We start from the raw sequence: 20675 nt of genomic DNA, 5'->3' as shown, positions 1-20675 counted from the left end.
GGTGTCTTCGGGTAAGCGTAGATCGAACAACACTATATTTTTTTGCAATATCTGTATACGAAAAAGGCTCATCAGGTCCTAGGGCATTAATAGCTGCAAGCGCAGCCTCAATATTAGCCATGGTGGTGGGGATACGACGCGTTGAGGTTGAGGTGGTTGTAAGGCGCGCGCGCACTTTGTGGTCGCGCGCACTTTGTGGTGGGGCTAGTTACCTAGCCCCACAGCCATGCGTGCCGTGCCTTCAGCCGCAATTCTTGGCCATGCTGACTTCCAGAATAGGCTTTAATTGCGCTTGTCAGATTCTTGAAACAGGTGCTTGCCGCAGTGAGATGGAAGTACTACACATGGGCTCACAAGATCAGGGGTGCGACAATGGAGTGTGAAATCATCGCAATGAGTAGGTTGTGCCGTGAGTAGTGAGAGACGAGCTGAAGGTCATGTATATCAGACATTAGAACGGACAAATGGCTAAATGAGGATAAATCAAAACACACAATCCGCTCTCTGGCATTTTTCAGACTCACCCGCCATCCAAGTGCAAAAAATGTTGCGTCGCTCAGTCATATTGACTTGTCTTCCGTCGACTTTTTACCTGCAATCCCGCAATGAGCCCTGCGCTAACGCCGCGCTATTGCCAACCCTTCCCCACAACCACAATCCCTTGTTACCAAAAATCAAACTTCCTCCCATGGCTCAGGGCTCAGCTGGAATAAAAAAAAGCTGCTCCCCCGGGAAGGCTCGAACTTCCAACCTCCTGATGAGCTACAAGAGCTTGTAACAGTCAGACGCGCTAGCCAATTGCGCCACGGAGGATGTTGAGCTGGATTTGCTCGTGGCTTATTGTCATGTGATTGATGGAAGACTGGCGGGTTGCAGCTGTTATATTCCGCGACATATAATGTGCCTTACAAAGGTGGACGAGGGTAAGGTGTTCTGAATGGTCAGAGTGGGGGTAGGAAGTGGGTCTGATTCGCTTACATGGGGCATAAGACGCCGCAGAACACACTGGGATAGATTGAAGTATGGTAGGCTTAGCCTGTGTCGCGTCGCTTCATTTGTTGCCTACATGCAAACGTGGTGGCTCTTGGAATACGATACGCTGATTGGATGCAGTCAACCTGAATGCTTCACTGGCTATGCAGTAAAACTTGATCAAAAGTCGTAGACATACATACGTCGCTATCCAGCCCCGTCGGACTGACAACCAGATGCTCATATCCTACGTACTCTTCCGACCTCGCTTATTATTCTCTTTGGAGCTTGCGCTACCGGAGACAGGCCCGTTGATCTTGAACTCGTCGCTTTCGAGATCGAGAATGCCGCGAAAGATGCTGTAGGTAAAGAGATCTTTGGTATAGCAAGTTATGCCATCCTTGATCAGCTTCTGTGCCTCTGGATCATCTTCGTAGCTGCTTGCGAGTACAATGTTATCTCCGGTTGTATTCATCCTGGTGGATGTAACATTCCTCGCACCCGCAGCTTTGCACACGGCCGTGACTTCGGAAAACGACTCGTACACAGCCTTGAGGCTTTTTGTGAAATGGATGGTATAGCCCTTGAAAGGCGTTTGTGGTTTGCCAAAAACATCATCGAATTTGAATTTCCACTCCTCCTCTTGCTTGGAAGTGGAGGGCTTGTAAGCCGACAAGGAGAGCAGACGCCCTTTTTTTGCGGAATCCAGCAGCCACGCGTCCGTGACAATGGGAATTCCATGAGCGAGGGCATATAGTACCTTTGTCTTCTTCTGGAGATCTCCATCTCTAACACTACAACCCATCAGCAAAGTTCATGTTTGAAGTAGTGACTCAGCTTACCATAATACGTCGAAGTTTTCAGTAAGTTTTTCGACATATGCTCCCCCTTGCTTCTTCAGCAGCTTGACAGCCTGACTGTTTTTTGTGATTGTAGAGTTGCTAGAAGCTACTCTTGGTGGAGGCCCGTCGTAAGCTTCTGTTATGACAGGTGTCGACTGTCCAGAGCTTCGGGGAGATCGTGTGAAATCTTCTTCTTCCGAATCCGTCTCAGCAACGTCCGTCATCCGCTCCTTTCTGTTTTTTGTAGATCCTTGTGATTTCACGACGATACTGCTCGCTTGACTGTCATGAATGTCATCATCATTACTTGTCTTTGTACGTTTATTAGGCCCTGCACGTGCTTCATCTTCAGGCTGTGAAACTTCATCGACAGCAGAAGTACTGCGCTTTCTGGTCGATCTCGGCGGAATCTGGACCTGAGGAGAGCTTTTAATTCTTGTGCGAAGTGGAGTTCCGCGTTTGCTGGCAACGGTTCCCATCATTGAAGCGTCAGCCGACGGAGGGATATCCGCGTTTTGTAGCCCCTTGGGAGCTGCTGCCGACTTGGTCTGTGACTCGCCAGTACGAGCTGTGGAAAAGGTCTCTGTTACGGGATCCGACTCGGTCACTGGCTTTTGTGATGGGTTGGGCGTTTTATCCACTGGATCAGCCATGTTATCGGTAAATTTTGGAGGGTCAATGTTGACTGTCATGGAATTTGACGCGCTATTGACTCGGGCTGCCATTGGCGTCTCTTGAACTACCAAGGATTGTTGATGTAGAAGTTGTGGGGTCGCTCGAGGGTGGGACTCTTTATTTTGGGCTGACACAGCAGTAGCGGGTTCATTCAAGTCTTCATCCTCAGTCTCATCCCCAGTCTCATCCCCAGGTGTTGCAGCTATGGCACGAGCATCAGGGGCGGCCGATGAGTTGACCTGGACCTCAGAGTCGGTCCATTGGCATGCAAAACTTGACTTCAACGAGGAAAAGTGTATTGTATCGCCATGGCGGAGAAATATTGCTTCTGAGTGATTGTCATTGCGTGGCTGCAACTCAAACCTGGCGGTTGGCGAAGAAGTTGCATGCGCTCGGCCAGGTGCTATAGCCAATTTTTCCGTGACGGCTTCCAACTTGACACCAAACGGTCCGGCGACTAACAACGTAAGGTCAACGCCAGGGAAATGGAGGAGGGGTACATACCAATGCGGCCAAGCTCGCGTTGCATGCGCGAGTTCATCAAGCGAACCACTTGGGCATGACTGGCGTGTTCGTCCAGAACAATATGAGCAACGCCCTCGTTTGGCAAGACGTATTCATTCGAGCCCGATGCAACAGCTGGGCTGGGCGAGACCAAAGTCCACATCTCGAGTGTTGTTCGACGCGCCGTGGCGAATTGGACGGGTGAACGCGCGATCACGTTTACGAGGTGGAGGGCCACCGGAGCTAGCAATGACGTGCAGAATAAGTGGGGCTGACGGCAATCATCATTGGATCGTCATGTCATCGCTGACCTTTGCAGAACCGCATCTTCATCTTCGCATTCTTCCGCAAGGGGCAGATATGCATTCGGTATCACTACTGCAGATTTATGTGCTTCCCGTCCCGACTGTGCAAACCAATCACGGCCCGTTACCGTGTGATTTGTCGCTCGTGCCACGGATCCGACATGTCTCAGCGCGTGGGCGGCCTGAGCCGAAGAACAATAGTAAGGATTTCGGCGCTACCTCATCATAGCCTCCTTCCGCACTCCAAACAGCGTTCCTGATGGCTTTCGATAATATTTGGAGCGACTCTGCGACTCGTAGTAAGACAGGAGAAGGGAAACGACAGAGAATATTGGCTCTGCGTCACCAAACGGAGACTCATCGAGGCGAGCAATTAGATACACGCAGCTCAAGAGACCAGCGAACAATAGCAAGAGTCTCCAGAGCACCCGAGACCCATACTCACCTTGGACCTGGCCCGTTGGATGTGTGAGTCGAGATAGCAGGACAATCCTACGCCGTCGCTGTAGTTGCTATTATCGGTTCCGAACCTGAACGCGCTTCCCCCAGTCACCTCACCAACTACAATGTCTAGCAACAATATCCAACGAAAAAGCATAATCAATCCCTAACTATTATATCTACTGCTCTGTGCAGTTCAAACCTGTCGTTGCTGCTAGCCTTACGCTCCTTTGCAGCCACTACCTGCCTCTACCATTTTCCATTCTATTACAGGCCCTCAAATTCCTTCAGTCGGATCACCCACCGAAGACCTCGTCCCACGGAGCCAAACCGTCCATTGCCAAGTCCTCGGGCAGAAATCTCAACTTCATCAAGCGCCATGGCAGCACCGATGCAGCACGTTCAAGTTCCACCAGACTTTGATCCTTGGAGCCAGGACTTGAATTTCACCGTCCCGGACGGACAGGGTGGATGGGTTGTTGTGAATAGCAACATGCAGGTGCTTGACCAATACCGTTACTATGGTTTTCGTCTTGCCATCAGCTATGGAGCTGGATTTGGGGCGTCATTGATGCTTTTCCTGATTCTCGTCCTCATGACCAAGTCAGAGAGGCGGAAATCTTCCATCTTCATCCTGAACGCCGCCTGCGTCTTCGCCAATGCGATTCGTTGTCTGCTGTTCAGTACCTGGGTCACTGGCGAGTTCTACAACCCCTATACCATTCTCAGTCAAGATTGGAGTCGCATCTCGTCTGGAGACTTTGCTACCCATATCACGATCAACATCTTTGGCATGCTGGTCAATGCCTTGATCTACGTCTCACTCAGTCTCCAAGTATGGACCGTCTGCGTCACCACACCTTCTCTCCAGCGCAGCATTATTATGGGCGTTACAACTTCCATGGCCTTGGTCTCGTTTGGATACAGATTTGCGGCTGTATATTACAACACAAAGTTGACATTGGCCTACAAGGACACAAGCTCGATTGAGGGCCTGGTCTCCATCTCCTATATGCTGCAGGCTGTTTCGATCTGGCTTTTCAGCGGCGTCTTCACCTACAAGCTTGGCTACGCTATTATCCAGAGACGCCGTCTCAATATGCCTCAGTTTGGGCCGATGCAGGTTGTCTTCATCATGGGCTGTCAGACAATGCTGATTCCAGGTACGCCAAATGCCCATATTAATATAAACCTTGACTAACATGCTTTCAGCGATTTTCGCCTCCCTGCAGTTTGCACAAATCCTTCCCGAGATTGTTTCGCATGTCCTTACAGTTGTTTGCATCTTCCTCCCACTGTCAGCAATCTGGGCAGGAATTGTGAATGACCAGAACCTTGCTTCAAGAGGACCCGATGCTCACCAGCGCCTTATCAACAACAATTTCTGCGACACAACTTCTGGTAGTACAGTTGTTGAAGGCTCTGCTGTCCACGATAAAGGTCGTAAGATGAGTATATGGTCGGATGCGAAGAGCCGGGACACCGCGGGCATAGCCCTCACTCCTATAGCACCCGTGCGCAACAACACGAGCAGCAACGAAATTCTTATCGAGCATGACTTTGAAGTCTCTCGCCAGAATGCTGCCGACCACGTCTAGCGACTGGCTCCTCTGCTCTTTTTCATCTTCCGAAGGAGCGAATTCGTGTCAGATGAGTATAAATCACTTTCACCAGGATTATTGGGGATTTACATTGGATGAGCTTGGAAGGTACTGCCAGAACTCAGCTTGAGGCAGAAAATCAGCAGGACATTAATATGCGAAATGGAAGCGCGGTGGACTTTGAATGCGTGCATTGTCTATCTTTGTCATTATCAAGGTACACATCAAGATCAACTGGATCTGCTGATGAAGAGACTTTTTTATGTATATTAATATAATTGAGGGAAGACGCAATCTTTTCTCGTCTCTATTTCCACATTGTGAAGCATTTGTTTGACACGTGCAGCTGGAAATGTCTTCATGATACTCACTTACATGCTTGGAAGTTTCTATCTTCACGGCAGTTCTGAAACCAAATCCCTGTAGGTAGATGGGTGACGATTCCTTCTATCAAGCGCGAAGCATAATGCCCGTTGTCAGGTATAAAGTAGGTTTTCCCCCGCACAAACAAAATACGCATCAAGTCATTATGTCCGACAACAAAACGACGAGAGATTATACGTGAGAGTGAAACGGCTTGTCAATGATGTAGAAGACTATATGGTGAGTCGAGACTGAATGCTGACCATGATTGAGCGGGAGGCCCCATTCTTGAAGACGAGGATTCGCTGATCAGGATCGAAGGACCCCACCACTCTATCCCCACCTTAATGACTTTCTGCACCAACGCCTTGCACAACCTGCCATGCGGCTCATTGATACAAGAACACTCGAGCTTCGATGGTTCAACGACAATGAGATTCCGGTCTATGCTATCCTCTCCCACACCTGGGGCCCAGATGAAGTGAGCCACCAGGAATTTGTCTGGATCAACAGAGCTCGGGCGCTCTCAGCATCGCCGATACCAGCATCGACATCACCAAGCGGGCAAGATGCGCAAACAGCTCTCATGTTGGCCCTGGAAATGATGATTCGAGGAAACTCGGGTGTGCCATCGAGAAGCTTGTCTGAGAGTCATCTGATGAAGCGTGTGGGCTACAGCAAAATCATCAACGCAGCTGAGCAAGCACGGGGCCAGGGTTGCAACTACCTTTGGGTCGACACATGCTGTATAGACAAGACTTCAAGCGCCGAGCTGCAGGAAGCTATCAACTCTATGTATCGCTGGTACAGGGACGCAGAAGTCTGCATCGTGTATCTTAGCGACATACCCAAAAACCATCATGGGGACTTCAGGACCGCCTCCGAAACCGCGAGATCGGCCTTCACCAACAGCCGGTGGACGCAACGTGGCTGGACGCTTCAAGAACTCATTGCCCCCGTTGTGTGTCGCTTCTACTTCCAGGACTGGACCTTGATGGGCGAGAAGGTAGAATTCTTGCAAGAGTTATCGGAGGCGACAGGTATACCTGTGCACGTTCTGGAAGAAACAAGGTCTCTTAGTGAAGTGTCGGTTGCGGAAAGGATGTCGTGGGCTGCACATCGACAAAGTACGCGTATCGAAGATACTGCGTACTGCTTACTCGGAATCTTTGACATTCACATGCCGCTGCTATACGGCGAAGGCGAAAAGGCCTTTATCCGTTTACAAGAAGAGATACTCAAGACAACCGACGACTACTCGCTGTTTGCCTGGCGGGCGAAAGAGTCACAGCAAAGCACCTATCGTGGTCTTCTTGCACGAAGCCCCTCTGAGTTCGAGTCCTGCCGCTCCATCGAACGCGAAAGCGTCATGTCTACATTTCCCATTGCCTCGACCCCGATCGGCCTCTGCGTCCAACTCGAGTTCCTGGCAGACCCCCAAGACAAAGGCCGCGTCCTGGCTATGATTCGATCCAGCAACTCGATGAACCAGCGCTTAGCCATCACACTCACGTGTCTAGACGGAGGCACACAGTACGCACGTGTTGATGCTGGGACCCTCACTGCAATCGACGACTGGCCTACCGGCCACCTCAAGACCATCTACGTACGGCAAAAACTCACCATACCCCCCAGCTTCACGACCCCCGACTTCAAATGCTTCTCCATCCAACGCCGGATATCCAACCTCGCCACGCCCGCCGTCCGCATCATCAACGTGACGCCTCGCAACGCCTGGGACGAGGCTTCGCACGAACTCCGCATCCCCGAACACGTCACCGACTTCTGGGGCGCCTTGCTGCTGCGCGTGCAATCAGCCACATATGCGCATTCGCTCAATTTCCCCGTCGCGTTTGGCTTCAACCGTGCAACTTGCCACTACTGGTGCAAAGCAGTCCCGGAAATCGCTCAACCACAGCAGCAGCAGAGTGGCCCGACGGCCGCAGGAACTTGGCCCCAGGCTGTGAAGACGCGAATACCAGATGAAGTGTATGACCCTCTACGTGGCAACGACGTGCGAAGTGATATGTTTCTGGTCAGGGATGATGGGTTGGCTATCAATGTGCATATTAGTGCAGGGCTGTGTGGAGATGATATCGCGCTGCAAGTTCACATAGACGGACTAGTCAAGTGGCAATAAGCTTTAACTATGCTCCGTCATAGGTATTCTGGTGTCAGGATATCTTGGAAACTTATCAATTCGTTATTGTATTATCACCACCGCCCCCGATACTTTTGTTTCCCCTTTCCATTCAGCACTACGGGAAACGAGTCTGGAGCACGAAACATGGAGAAACTGCACCACGAATTCCCGTACCAAACACGTTACTATTTATTACTCTCCCCTTGTCCCAGCGCATACAACTCCCTCCGTTTCCCACTCGCATCGCAGCTCGCAAACTTCCACCACGACCAGTGCACGCTCCCACCCACATTCACCAAGCCCCAGCGCACCGGTCTAGGCATGGGCGGCCAATCCGCCCACAAGCCGTCCTCATACTCAGCATCGAGATTGAGCAGGAAAAACGGGACGACGTCGAGGGTCCCAGCCTTCATGACCGTCTTCTTGCCCCACGCTTTGAACACGGCGGCTGCGTTTTCCGCGTCGGCGCTGTGCGGCGCTGGTGCGGACGGGTGCTCTGCAAAGGCGGCAATGGTGCTGATTTCGCTGTGGAAATGCGTGCAAAAGGCCTCTTGGAACAAGGCCATTATCGCTTGCAGCTGCGTGCCGTTGAAGGCGCTAGGCGTGCCGGATACGCTGTTTAGGTAGTCTTCGTATTGCGCGAGACCATCTAGGAAGGCTTCTGTAAAGACAGGTTAGAAAAGAAAAGAAAAGCCATGTACACATCTCTCAATCTCTCATGTCTCCATATCCCCGACATTTGAAAAAATCCAGCGAGATCTCCCAAGACACGAAAAAAAAGGGCGGGAAATGTACATACCATGTTCCCTATGCGTCTCCCTCCAAACACGCTCATCCCCCAGCACCCGCGCCACAGCCGGAAACAACTCCTCCTCCTCATCATCATGATGGCTCTTCACAAACCGGTACCACGTCAGCGCGTAACCCAAAAACGGCGCTTTATCCGCATCCAGCACGTGCGGCGCCTGCAGGTAGATCGAGTTGAAGCCGCGCAGAATAGCGTTGTGGATGTGCGCCATGTGTGTTGCGCCGGTGGAGAAAATGTCGGTCTGCGAATCAATGTCAGCGATTTTTGTTTGTTTGTGAGAGTGGGGGTTATGTGTGTGGGTTTGGATGATAGAGAGTTTGGAAGTGTGTTACTTTTTTCGTGGCATATTGCGGCGTCGTGACGAGTTTACACGGCGTGTCGGCCCACGGCTTGTTGGGCGAGGCCATTTTAGCTGGGGGCGACGGGAGCAAGAATTGGATGGTCAAGGCGAGAATCAGGAAGAGATAAAATGAGGCAGTGGTTACACTGGGCATCTTGAAGATGCCGGAGTAGTTGGTTCTCTATTAACAGAGTGCATGGCTGCTTGGTATAAGAAGCTGTGTGATTGGAGCTTGCGCTAGGAGGTGGTGTGTGTCGCGAAAGTGGTTCGTGGTGGCGTGAGTGTAAGACGACCTTGTAAAGGTCTTCAGTCGGTGGCCCTGGATCATACAGCACCTTATCACATACACTGCCAAGCTCGCGTTCTTTTACAGACTGCCGAAACAACCATCACACACAAGATCTGGCCAAGACAGAATCGGTATTGAAGTAGTATTAAGAATACCATTTACCTACGCCGCCACTGGGGGACGATAGGCAAAATGCTTACATATTATAACGACAGAAAAGAATCACCAAAGTCATCCGAGGTGTTCCGGAATCCTAACTCAAGGCCCAAGTATCAAACCTATCGTACAATCCAGTCCGCCGTTGCGGATAACAAGCCATAACCTAATCTTCAACAGCAAAATCATCGCCATCTTCATCAACATTACTCTTTACATCCTTCTCTCCAGACGCGTGGATATCCGGATTCCGATTCTTCAACGCGGCGACTTGACTATCCATAAAAATCTTGAAGTGGTGGGGGTCGTCTCGCTCCAAGTTCTTCAATTCCTCGGCATTCTCTACTATCCTGTTGAAGGCTTCTTCCCAGCCCTTGCCCTCAATTATATCCTTCACCTCTCCGCCACTGTGGTTCTGGAAGTACGCACGCAAGGCCAGAATATGTTCGGGAATGCCTTCATCTTCCGCTGTGCCGGAGATCATGGAACTGTGATTGTTGGGGACATCGGGTGTGGTGGGACGAGAATTGTTGAGAAGACCAGTCCGCACGCGGTGGCCAAAGCGATGCAGACGGCCCTCTTCGAGTGACATGTGCCGAGATGCAAGGGACACGTCTGAATTATGGCGCGAGCGAATGGTGGAGGGCTCGTCTTCATCGGATTCAGGAGTCATCGTGTCGGAAACAGCGCTATTTTCAAGAGTCGGTACTGCAGAAACAGGCGGCGAGCTGCTCGGTATCGAGCTAGAAATAGAAACAGCATCTGACGGTTGGAGACGAGTTTCTGGGTATTCATCCTCGAAGCGCTGTATCATGCCCAGGAGCGTTTGATCCAGGAACAGTAAACGACCTGCACATGTTAGCGTCACCCACAAGCTGGAACAATCACATGACGTACGGTAATTCATATCATTGCCACACTTCGCTTCCCGAGCCAAGGCGGGCTGGATCCTAAATCGTGTGTTGCGCGCCGTATCAAGAAGATCCTTGGACATGGCTCTTGCTTTACAGGGCTCTTCGAGTACTGGAACTACGCTGCGACTTCTTGGAGTAGATGTGCCGCTTGCGGAGGCTGACAGCCGACGGAGGTTGGAGTCCTTGTGAGACAGGCAGTAGCTCAGAGCCTTGGCGATACCTGTGCCACCAACAATATAGTCATTGTCAGCAGCAGATGATGACTCGTCGTTCTCTTTACCATCGGCATCCCCTGGAGCTACAAGGCGCATCAAAATCCCGGGTACTTCGACCTCCTTTAGTGCGGTACGGAGCTCGGGCACTTCGTTCATGGATTCAATGTTGTGCAGACAGTACGCCACGACTTGTTTCGCAAGTGCCTTGATGACTTCGCTCTGCTCAGGGGCCGGTATGTCGACGTCGACGCATATGAGCGATTTTGTCAATTTGGCCGCGAGTGCCAGAGATGCATACAGCGCAGCCGCATCTTCTTGGGTTTCTTCGTCGGTGGAATTTGCAACACGTGTAATTTCGGGATTCTCGAGAATGTTGATATGGGCGATCTGAGGACAGTCGGGAAGGATTTCCGCAATGGCTATGGCATCCTCGGGCTTTATGTCGACACTCATCAAATGTATCCGCTTCAGCTCCTTGAACTGAGGCATGTATTTTCTCAGCAGACACAGTGCGGTCTGGCCTGAGAAAAGACCCCTGTTATATGAAAGATCCAAGAATTTGAAGGATGGCAGAGATACCAGAATTGGGAGAAGTGTCTTGAGCGAGTCGGGTGTGAGCCCAGTATCCTGCAAGCATAATGCCCAAAACTGACTGTTTTTGCACTGGCTTATGCACTCGCCGAGCTGGCCTATCCAAGATCGGAGGTCGTTGCCTCCAAGATCAAGACCTTGGCATACTCCAGAGCGCACGTACTTGAGCACATGTTCTAATCCTTCCGCGTCCAGGTCGTTTGTGGCAAGGCTAAGGCGCTGGATGCCACTAACAATACAGCCATCGATGATTTTGCGAACACTCGAAGAGGTCAGGTTGCACTCAGCCATGGCCAGTTCTTGGAGCTCAGCACCACCCAAGCGTTCGGAAATGGCCTTTGAGAATATGTCTGCAATATCTCCTGACTTGCCGTCCTTGGCATGCGACGAGGTTTGCGTGCTATCCGCAGGTGACGGGGAGGCGACGGGTGGTTGAGGGTTTGGGAATGGGATCATTGACACGTCCATGGCCACGATGGATTTACACATGTACAAAAACAGAGCAATGTGTTTCCAGCCCTCGGATGTGATTTTCGGGTTGTTTTTCAAGACAAGTTTCTTGACAGCGCAGGAGCCTTGTTGGCAAAGTCCGTCTTGGGGTCCATCGCTTGACTGACTGCGACGTTTTGGTGGTTCTGGGACTTTGGCGGCCAGAAGCCCGGCGAGAATGACGCGAATCTTTTCGTCGGTCAGATCGGCGTCTTCCAAGAACAGCTTCTTCACAGGTACGATGGCTAGCCAGTCTGATAGAGTCAGGACATCTGCTAGTTGTAACCGCGACCCAGTCAAATCTAGAGAGATAACAACACCCGGCTGAACAACGGCGCATGCACGGGGGGCTGCCAGTTGGTCGCTAATGCGTTTGAGGATTGGCGATTCGCGTAGCTGGCAACACCGCCTGTAAATGCGCAGGGGATCAATCGTCGGCCGGTCCTGAGCGCGAGGAGCTGTCGTCCCAGCCGGAGCGGGTACACCTTCAGCACTACCACTGTCGTCGTCTCTGGTGAGCTCCAAAGGTATGGTACCATTCTCTTCGGCTTTCCTGCGCTTCTTCTCTTTCCTTTCTTTACGTTCAGCTTCTGATCGCTTCTTCTTTTCCTTCTTTTTGCTTATCTCCTGCTTGTCCTCGACTATAGTGCCCTCTGGGTTTGGCTGTTTTTCATTGCCAAAAGCTTCTTGCGCAACGGCGATGACGCCTTTCTTGTCCTTTTGATCCGCCACAGCATCTGGATTTTTGAGTGCTTCTCCCTCGCCACGCTCCTTCATCTTGTTGTTCTCTTTGCGCTTTGACTGCTTCTCGTTTGTATCCACATCGTCTTTGTACTTGGGCCCTGCCGCAATCTCGACATCCACACAGAAAGCGACTTTCCGCAACTTGTTCTGGTCGAGTTCGGGTACTAGGCATCGCTCGCGTTTCTGGTCGATGTTCATGACTCTGCGCGGGCACATGCCTCCATTCGGGTAGACCTTGCCAGAGGCGCTTATCTGTGACCCCGAAGACAGGCGCCGAAGGACGTTGCCGACGAATGAGCTCTTGGGTGGTTGCGGAACATAGGGTTCAGAGGCACCATGGGTTCCTCCCGAGGCTGCCTGTATGCCGTTCAGGGCGCCATTCGCAGACGGTGACGAGTTGGCCGCGCCATGTAACGCTGCGTGTGATCCCTGGGCTTGGGTATGTGTCGTCTGCGCAGGTGAGTTCTGCGAAGAGAATTTGGAGCTGAAGCTCGTCATCCACGATCCGCGCCGCGAAGTGTTTCTCGAGTCTGGTGGCGTGGTTCCGTTTAGGTTCTTTTCCGAGCTATTTCGGCTGAGCAGTGCTGGTCGCTTCAATGGTGTTTTTTGGGGCGCAGTCGTGGTCGCGGTGGCGGTCGCCGCAGGAGCAGCAGCAGGAGGAGGGGGCCGCGGTGGAGATGCGGGTCTGTTGGCCGCCGGTTTCGGCTCTGGTGTCTGTTGCTGCTCGTCGTGGCGGGATCTGGCGGATATGCCACCATTCGACAGGGTTTTGGGCGGCGCATCTTTGCTCCAGCCGGGCGACGAAGAGACATGCTGGCGATGATGATGGTCTACAAGTGAAGAGGCAATATTAGCAGGGCTGTCCAAATCCCCAGGGTCGCGCCGCAAAGCCGAGACGTCTCCACTCCATGTTAGGCGGGCCTTACCTCTAGTCGAGTGGTGCAGCCACGATACATCGACACCATGGATGTCCTCCATGGCGGATGCTGTGTCGGTGGGTGCTTGTATGGCAGTCATTGTGTCTCTAGGGGCGTCGCCATGCGCCCCGGGTTGCTGACGCGCGCGGTGAGAATGACCGGAATCTGCGGGGTTTCTCGCTATCCGGAGGCAAGGAATCACACCACGGCTTGGTTGGAAACGGCGCCAAACCCTGAAAGATGCCGCACCGTCGAGAGGGGCGAAACAAGTACGGGCGACTACTTATTATGATTATTATTATTCTTGTTGCGCTTGTTGGGCGATTGCAAATGGCGGTCCCGTGCGGCCTTCGGCCGATGCGGAGTGAGGGTAGCGTACGTGCACTTGAAGCTGATTGTGGGAGCCGGGGCGATGACGAAAGGCGCTCGGCAGATGGCTTCGGATCTCCTGGCCCTCTCCCCTAAGTAAGCCTCGACGGGCTCGCACTCGTGTCCATCCGCACCAGCTCGGATCGTCGTCTATATACCTCCATCTCACCTTTCGCAGCTGACGCCGTATCTGGCAGCTGATGCACTTTGCTGAGTAAACGTGGCTGGCGACAGCCCCGGCCTGGCTGACCGCTTCAACAAGACAGCGTTACCCTTGAGACATGACGCGATGCCTGCCAGCCAGCCAGCCAGCCAGCCAGCCAGCCAGGGCCAAGACTCGCCCATGTGGCGTCGGCGGCTGTGATGGCGCAGCTGCCTGCGTCACGTTTGGCGAGTTCAGCATGTTTCATCTACACAGGACGAGCGGAGTGGGAGCACAATCGTTTGGAAAAGGGGGGGTATCTTGCTTGTGAGAGAGCCAGCAGTCGCCTGCCGTCTCATCATCTCATTGAGGTCGTCAAGGGCTAAGTAAAGAACATGCATCCTGCCAGCACACCGCTGTCCTTCCCACATCATCACCAGACGCCAGGGCCGTGCTTTTGTCATGATAGAACAGAGTGTGAACAAGAAAAAGCAACCGCTTAAGAGGTAATCTCGGCAATCTTGGCCTTGACACGCTCCTCCTTCTCCGCCTTGGTGAGCTTGGGCGTCTTGTACTTCTTCGACTCGGCCTTCCACTCCTCCTTGGTCTTCTTGGGTGCAGAGCTCTCCTCCTTCTTCCAGGGGTCCTCGCGGATCTGCTTGTGCGCCTCCTGGTAGAGCTCCTCGAGACCGTCAGCCTCGATGTCGTCCTCGATGTAGCCGCTGAACTGAGACTTGTAGCGCTCCTCGTCGTCATCGGCCAGCGTCTCCATGTACTCGGCAACGTGGCCACCGAAGATGTACTTGCGGAGCGTCTCAGCGTCGAGCTCCTTGGCTTCCATGTCGTATCCGGGGAAACGGTTCTCCGAGTGGGGAACGAAGACACCACCGTCAGAGCAGCCCTTCATGGCACCGAAGACACGGGCACCAGTCGAGGTGCGGGCGAGACCGACATCAAGGAACACCTTGAAGGGGCGGCGCTCCTCGCCGTCAACCTCGGCCGCCTCGGTGAGGGTGAATTCACCATCGGCCTCCTCGACACCGACGAAGCTCTGGTCCAGCTCGAGCTTCTTGAGCACACGGCGGGCAAGAAGGAGACCGGTGGCGTAGGCAGCAGCCCAGTTGGTAAGACCGTGCGTGATGCCGTAGGCCTTCAGCTCGTGAGCGCTGTGCATTGGTTAGCCACACAAGGCCCTGTGCAGTGCATTCGCGTGGCACCTACTAAGCAGCCATGAGAACCTTGTCTCCGCCAATCTCGGAGTGGACAATTTGGCAGATGATGTCCTTGTTGGTGAAGCGAACGACGAGGCGGTACTTGGGCGCATTGTACTTGTTTTTGGCCTGGGTGATCAACCTCTTACGGGCATAGTAGTCGGCTGCCAGCTGTTAGATGCAGTCGCAAAGCGGCCAGTTCGCCCAGTACGTACTCTTTCCCTGTCGGCGGCGCTTGTACTTGACCTGGTACCGCGAGAAGTAGGCGTCGTTCTTCTGGAGCTTGGACTTTTCCCAGAGTCAGCGATTTGCGCTTCAAACCCGCATTCGAAGCATCTCGCAAAGACTCCACTCGACAAACCGTCGAAGCGGGGTTGCCACCAGGGCCATGGGACGAGGGGATTGCAATTGCGAGTGCGACTCAAGGCGTACTTACGAAAGGCATTTTGACCGGGCTGCTGTTAGTAGATGCGGCTGGAGGGAGAAAGTTCGAGTTGGTGTTGCTGAGATACGCAATATTGGAGTGGGCGCTCGGGCCATGTCGCTAAGCGATGTGCAAGTCGCGACTTCTCGGGGTGGGTGACCATGCGGGCAGGCGCCAGGTGGGTGACCGCGGGTGCCGCAAGCCAGACTCAACCATGCGGTATACAGCATGGGCACTGCAGATATTGAAGGGACGGCACTCGAGAGTAGTCTTGTTTCTTTTTTTTTCGTGATTGCATCCATGGGGGCTCTGTGAGCAGTGCGCTAGCCATTGCCGTTGGATGCCCAAGCAGAAGCGCGGGGTGTTGAAACCCAATAACGCAGCATTTCTGTGCCTTGTCGAGACGGGCAATCTGCTTCTGTCACCCATATTCTGCCATTATCAAAAGCAGCTGCCTGTTTTCAAGTTGCAGCTCGCCCTTCTACGTACCTCGCCTGTTTGAGTGGTCACGGACCCCCGGCCAACCATCAGCGCCCCGCCGCCAACGTCAACCTCCAGGCACGCAACACTGAGCTACAGCCAGCTCTCGACATCCACCTCCCTCACCTCACCCCCCTCTGTAGAGCTTTTGAAAAGATGGCTGAAGCTCCTATTGGTAGGCATTGCTGTTTTGCGGACCGCTCTGAGCTTGGCTTACCTCTCAATTAGTGCTCGACGGCGGTACTGGTTTCCTCAAGGCGGGTTATGCCGGGCAGGTGAGTGTCTACAGGAGCACAACCGCGAAGGCTGCAAAGCTGACTCTTGGGGTTGCAGAACTTCCCAGACCACCAGTATCCGTCAATAGTCGGCCGGCCCATTCTACGAACCGAGGAGCGGGATGGCGGTGACATTCAGCTCAAGGACATCATGTGCGGTGACGAGGCGGCAGCAGCGCGCTCAATGCTTCAGATTACCTACCCGGTACGTCTTGCTACACAGGAATGACAGGGGCAGAAGCACGTACTGACTGCTTGTGGTGCAGATGGAGAACGGTATCGTGAAGCGTTGGGACGACATGCAACAACTGTGGGACTACACTTTCCACGAGAAGATGAAGATTGACCCGACGGGCCGCAAGATCCTGCTCACGGAGCCGCCTATGAACCCTCTCAAGAACCGCGAGACCATGTGCGAGGTCATGTTTGAACGCTACGGGTTCGGGGGAGTCTACGTGGCTATTCAGGCCGTGCTTGCTCTGTATGCGCAGGGTCTCTCGTCTGGAGTGGTTGTGGACTCTGGCGACGGTGTGACACATATCGTTCCCGTGTACGAAAGCACCGTGCTCAACCACCTCACTCGCCGTCTCGATGTGGCCGGACGAGATGTAACGCGCAACCTCATTGCCCTGCTGCTACGAAGAGGATACGCGCTCAACCGAACGGCGGATTTCGAAACGGTGCGTCAGATCAAGGAAAAGCTCTGCTACGTGTCTTACGATCTCGAGCTGGACCAGCGGCTCAGCGAAGACACGACAGTGCTGGTCGAGTCGTATACGCTGCCGGACGGGCGGGTGATTCGAGTGGGCAGCGAGCGCTTCGAGGCTCCCGAGTGTCTGTTCCAGCCGCATCTGGTGGACGTGGAACAGCCTGGTATCGCCGAGTTCCTGTTCAACACGATCCAGGCTGCAGACGTGGATGTCAGGAGCAGTCTGTACAAGGCGATTGTGCTCAGTGGCGGCAGCAGCATGTACCCGGGTCTGCCCAGTCGGCTGGAGAAGGAGCTCAAGCAGCTGTGGCTCACCAAGGTGCTGGGGGGCAACCCAGAGCGACTCAACGTGAGTGTGCAGTCAAGCATGTTGGTGGGTGGTGCTAACAGGGGGGTAGAAATTCAAGGTGCGCATCGAGGATCCGCCGCGGCGAAGGCACATGGTGTTCCTGGGAGGGGCGGTGCTGGCGAACATCATGGCGGACAAGGAGAACATGTGGATATCAAAGGCCGAGTGGGAAGAGCAGGGTGCACGTGCGCTGGAGAAGCTCGGGGCAAGAGGATAGATAGTAGAGGCCGACAGTGCAGTCCAGCAAGCAATGCAACCCATTCACGGCACAGACATTGAGCGGCGTGCTTCGCCTCGTGAGATTGACATGTGTAACAGTTGCTTGCATTGCTATGTATTTGTGTTGCGGGCATGTGTCGTGTACCATGTGGTATGCCTAGGGAGACGAGTGTCGAGGGCCACGCATAGCGTCATGGTAGAGTGGTTTGGGCTAGCCGGGAGCCGGTGTGGGCTTAGGGGCATGTGGTGATGAATGGTGCAGTGGCACGTTGGGCATTGTGGGAGGCATTCGGGGTTGGATTGTGGCAAGATTGACTAGATGGCGTTTGGAGGGAGCGAGGTTGGGTACATTTCAGTCATTGTGCGTGTCGAGGCGTTTGTGGTGCGGGCGGGCAGGCGAAGAGCATGACGGCATGTGCGGGCTGGGCTCAGTGCCGCGACATGTCTAATGGGTAGATGGAATAAGCTTTCGGCGGCATCGTCATGAGTACCAGGCAGGGTCGCGACGCAGCACGAGGCGCTGTCTACAAGTGACGGACGAAGCGCCGTTACAGTTGGGGCTAGCAGAGCTGGCTCGGTGGGTAGACAGCACGTAGGGGCCATGGCTACGGAGGGCTCGGCGAAGTCTGGGGTCGACGGCGGGCAGAGCAAGGCAAACGACGCGTATAGTCTTGGATCTCGATGGCTTGCTTGGAGTGGGGGTTCCAGCTGGGTGCAAGATGCGTCTTCGCGTCCAAGCTGTTTCTGGCGGGGGCAGCTGCTGGGCCATTGTGGTGCCATGTCGTGTTGTAAGTAGCGTCTACATGACGCAGCATGCATGCATGCATTCTGGTGTGCGGCGGGTGCAGCGAACGGGGACGAGCTGCTGCAGGGCAGACAGGAATCGGGCTTTGCCATGGACGCGTTTAGCGCCGGGAATTTGGCACGCACACACACACACACAGACAGCAAGAAGAGGCGGCACTGCGCAGTGCGTCATTGCAGGCATGCTGTCGCTATTCTGCGGCTGCCACTGCTGCCACGGCGTGCGGGCCTGGCGAGCATTTTGCACCCCCAGCACCAACGACGCAGGGATGGCACGGCAAGGCAGGCCAAGGCCATGACGAGATTAACCACGTCGGCGTGTGCGTCTGCATCATGGACACGAGTGCGAGGCTCTGTACCCGTCGTCGTGCTCCCACAGGCGTGCCGCTTGGCGCCTGTGGACCCAGCTTTCGGGACAACTCAGGCCCTCACCCTCGCTGCCCCAACCCTGCCCCAACCCTGCCGCCCTCCCAGGCACCATTACCGCACGACGGCGCGCCTCGCAAGCGGAAGATCACCGCCGTCCCATTCCAGTCCATTCCAATAGCATCGGCTACCATGCCCGACGCCTGCATCTGCCTGTCCACGGCCAACGCCTGTGCTGGACCCTCCCGCTGCTAGATATATTGCACGCCGCCGCAGCCTGTGCGTAGCCGCTCGGCACACCGCGACCTTCCCACCACCATCTCGCGCTTCCTCCATACATACATATACCACCTTGCCTCTGCTCAAAAGGTCACACGAGGCCCTCTCGCCACCTCGTCATATGACATTTCCGCCAGCCTCGCCCTCCCTTTCGCGACTCATCTTTAGGCCCGACGCCTCCCACCATCACCAGAACATGCCCCCGCGACCTTCTGATCGCAACATGCCTGCCATCAGTTCTCCTCTGTCTCCCAGGTCCCAGCCTCTCGACATCCCCTCCCAGGCTCGACGACGGCCCGCCATGAACCCTCGCCAGTCCAGCAACCACGGCCCTGCCGCCCATCTGAGGCTCCCTTCACTGCCTCGCTTCCACCCAGCAAACTATGCTTCCTCGCAAACCTCGGCCCACTCGAGCCAGGCCAACACGCCTGCCTCTGGTCCCGACAGCCCCCACTCACCTGCCTCGCCCCGCTCCACCAACCGCCAGTTCGAGGTCCAACGACAAATGTACCTCTACCAGCAGCAGCTCATTGCCAACACCACTCGCCAGCACAAGGGCTTTGGGCCCAAGCCAACCAGTCCCCGTCTCGAGCCTCTAGCCAGCCCGGGAGCAGTCACGCCTCTCGAGCTCGAAAACGAAGTCGGTGGCTACCTCACGGCTGGTGTGAGCAGGGCCGAGGCCGACCAACACGTCGACAAGTTTATCCGCGACGAGGCTCGTCGCCGGGGCGAGTACTCTCCTGGCAGGACCGCCTCTGTCGGCGGCAGGTGACTTTAGCAGCCACCATCAACAACAAGCGCCGGCGCCGCCTCTGCCAAAACATCCCAAATAGGCCGCCCAGACACGAACACGAAACCAATAGTCACATTGCCCAGTTTTTTTTTCCATTTGGGTATTTCACCACGGAGTTTATCATTTCCCTTTTTGGCCACTACAAGGAGCATCGACGGCGTTCATCCTCACCACCACCACTCTCCCAACAAAACCTACACAAAATCAAGGAACCAGGCCAGATACACCACCATAGAAAGGCATGGTCAAATGGCCCCCCCCCATTCTTGCAAATCATGGACGCACGAAAAAAAAATTTCCTTGTTCATCCCCTCCAAGTGCTGGAGTGTGGCATCGGTCGCTTTTGTTTTGTCAAATACCCAAGTGTGTGTTTTCTTTTTTATTTCTTAACCAAAGTATGTACGGCATCTCGCCTGTCCGTAGCTTCATTTCGTAAGCGCTCCACTGCATCAGGTGTTGAGCTGGACAGATGACGGGTCTCTTTTTCCCCCATACACGTTCCAATTTTGTAGCTAGCAAATCAAAACGTGCAAGCTCCATCCATCCATCCATCCATCCATCCATGATGCATCCACCCATCCATCTATCCAAAGCGTGATGAAACCTGCTTGAAATGTACACGCATCATCCCAGTTGCTAAACCAACATGTGTTTGCCACTTGCTCCTTCACAGCCAATGTCAACTGGCTTGGATTGCACATGGACGTACGCTTTCGTCTCCCTGCGCCTTGCACCAACACCACGTGAGATGCCGCGCTACCCGTTGACGGGTCCCCTTTCCCCCCCCCCTCCCCACCTTGTACTATCCACGCCCGCCCATCAGCAAGGGCTCTCTCTCTCTCTCTCTCTCTCCCCTCCCTCCATAGCAACAAGAACTGGAACCAAGGAGTGAGAAGTCTCCACTTTTGCACACCTTGGTTGGTATTATCGCGTTCCAAACCTGTAT

The 20675-nt window shown here is 54.0% G+C and overlaps 8 protein-coding genes and 1 non-coding gene across 9 annotated transcripts; 4 read left to right on the top strand and 5 right to left on the bottom strand.

The window, feature by feature from the left end:
• Positions 1–723: 723 nt before the first annotated feature.
• Positions 724–813, bottom strand: SETTUDRAFT_t94. The gene has a single exon. It is a non-coding gene; the product is annotated as a tRNA-Asn (tRNA).
• Positions 814–1219: 406 nt separating this feature from the next.
• Positions 1220–3156, bottom strand: SETTUDRAFT_103139 (uncharacterized protein; the record flags this gene model as incomplete). Its single annotated transcript, XM_008024119.1, has 3 exons — positions 1220–1766; positions 1815–2946; positions 3054–3156. 3 exons carry the CDS (start codon positions 3154–3156, stop codon positions 1220–1222), a joined length of 1782 nt encoding a protein of 593 aa, XP_008022310.1.
• A 974-nt stretch (positions 3157–4130) lies between these two features.
• On the top strand, positions 4131–5337 carry SETTUDRAFT_102477 (uncharacterized protein; the record flags this gene model as incomplete). The annotated part of the gene is made up of 2 exons (XM_008024118.1): positions 4131–4902; positions 4952–5337. 2 exons carry the CDS (start codon positions 4131–4133, stop codon positions 5335–5337), a joined length of 1158 nt encoding a protein of 385 aa, XP_008022309.1.
• A 748-nt stretch (positions 5338–6085) lies between these two features.
• Positions 6086–7843, top strand: SETTUDRAFT_25742 (uncharacterized protein; the record flags this gene model as incomplete). The annotated part of the gene is made up of 1 exon (XM_008023661.1): positions 6086–7843. One exon carries the CDS (start codon positions 6086–6088, stop codon positions 7841–7843), a length of 1758 nt encoding a protein of 585 aa, XP_008021852.1.
• A 44-nt stretch (positions 7844–7887) lies between these two features.
• SETTUDRAFT_167316 (uncharacterized protein) lies at positions 7888–9151 on the bottom strand. The gene is made up of 3 exons (XM_008024117.1): positions 8987–9151; positions 8646–8895; positions 7888–8507 (listed from the first exon to the last, which is right to left on the bottom strand). Exons 1-3 carry the CDS (start codon positions 9059–9061, stop codon positions 8032–8034), a joined length of 801 nt encoding a protein of 266 aa, XP_008022308.1. The 5' UTR covers positions 9062–9151; the 3' UTR covers positions 7888–8031.
• A 257-nt stretch (positions 9152–9408) lies between these two features.
• Positions 9409–13786, bottom strand: SETTUDRAFT_167315 (uncharacterized protein). Its single transcript, XM_008024116.1, has 4 exons — positions 13689–13786; positions 13319–13588; positions 10337–13222; positions 9409–10288 (listed from the first exon to the last, which is right to left on the bottom strand). Exons 2-4 carry the CDS (start codon positions 13407–13409, stop codon positions 9606–9608), a joined length of 3660 nt encoding a protein of 1219 aa, XP_008022307.1. The 5' UTR covers positions 13410–13588; positions 13689–13786; the 3' UTR covers positions 9409–9605.
• Positions 13787–14133: 347 nt separating this feature from the next.
• SETTUDRAFT_167313 (uncharacterized protein) lies at positions 14134–15474 on the bottom strand. Its single transcript, XM_008024115.1, has 3 exons — positions 15247–15474; positions 15042–15195; positions 14134–14986 (listed from the first exon to the last, which is right to left on the bottom strand). Exons 2-3 carry the CDS (start codon positions 15050–15052, stop codon positions 14320–14322), a joined length of 678 nt encoding a protein of 225 aa, XP_008022306.1. The 5' UTR covers positions 15053–15195; positions 15247–15474; the 3' UTR covers positions 14134–14319.
• Positions 15475–16011: 537 nt separating this feature from the next.
• On the top strand, positions 16012–17535 carry SETTUDRAFT_167312 (uncharacterized protein). The gene is made up of 5 exons (XM_008024114.1): positions 16012–16110; positions 16164–16210; positions 16269–16415; positions 16477–17268; positions 17318–17535. The coding sequence occupies exons 1-5, from the start codon at positions 16092–16094 to the stop codon at positions 17483–17485; spliced, it is 1173 nt and encodes a 390-aa protein (XP_008022305.1). The 5' UTR covers positions 16012–16091; the 3' UTR covers positions 17486–17535.
• A 1597-nt stretch (positions 17536–19132) lies between these two features.
• Positions 19133–20013, top strand: SETTUDRAFT_45656 (uncharacterized protein; the record flags this gene model as incomplete). The annotated part of the gene is made up of 1 exon (XM_008023744.1): positions 19133–20013. One exon carries the CDS (start codon positions 19133–19135, stop codon positions 19706–19708), a length of 576 nt encoding a protein of 191 aa, XP_008021935.1. The 3' UTR covers positions 19709–20013.
• Positions 20014–20675: the final 662 nt, after the last annotated feature.

This window comes from Exserohilum turcica (genome assembly GCF_000359705.1).
Source record: "Exserohilum turcica Et28A unplaced genomic scaffold SETTUscaffold_11, whole genome shotgun sequence".
NCBI classification, from domain to species: Eukaryota; Fungi; Ascomycota; class Dothideomycetes; order Pleosporales; family Pleosporaceae; genus Exserohilum; species Exserohilum turcicum.
The sequence above is the reverse complement of the archived record's forward strand: the minus strand, read 5'-3'. Positions and strand labels throughout refer to the sequence as shown.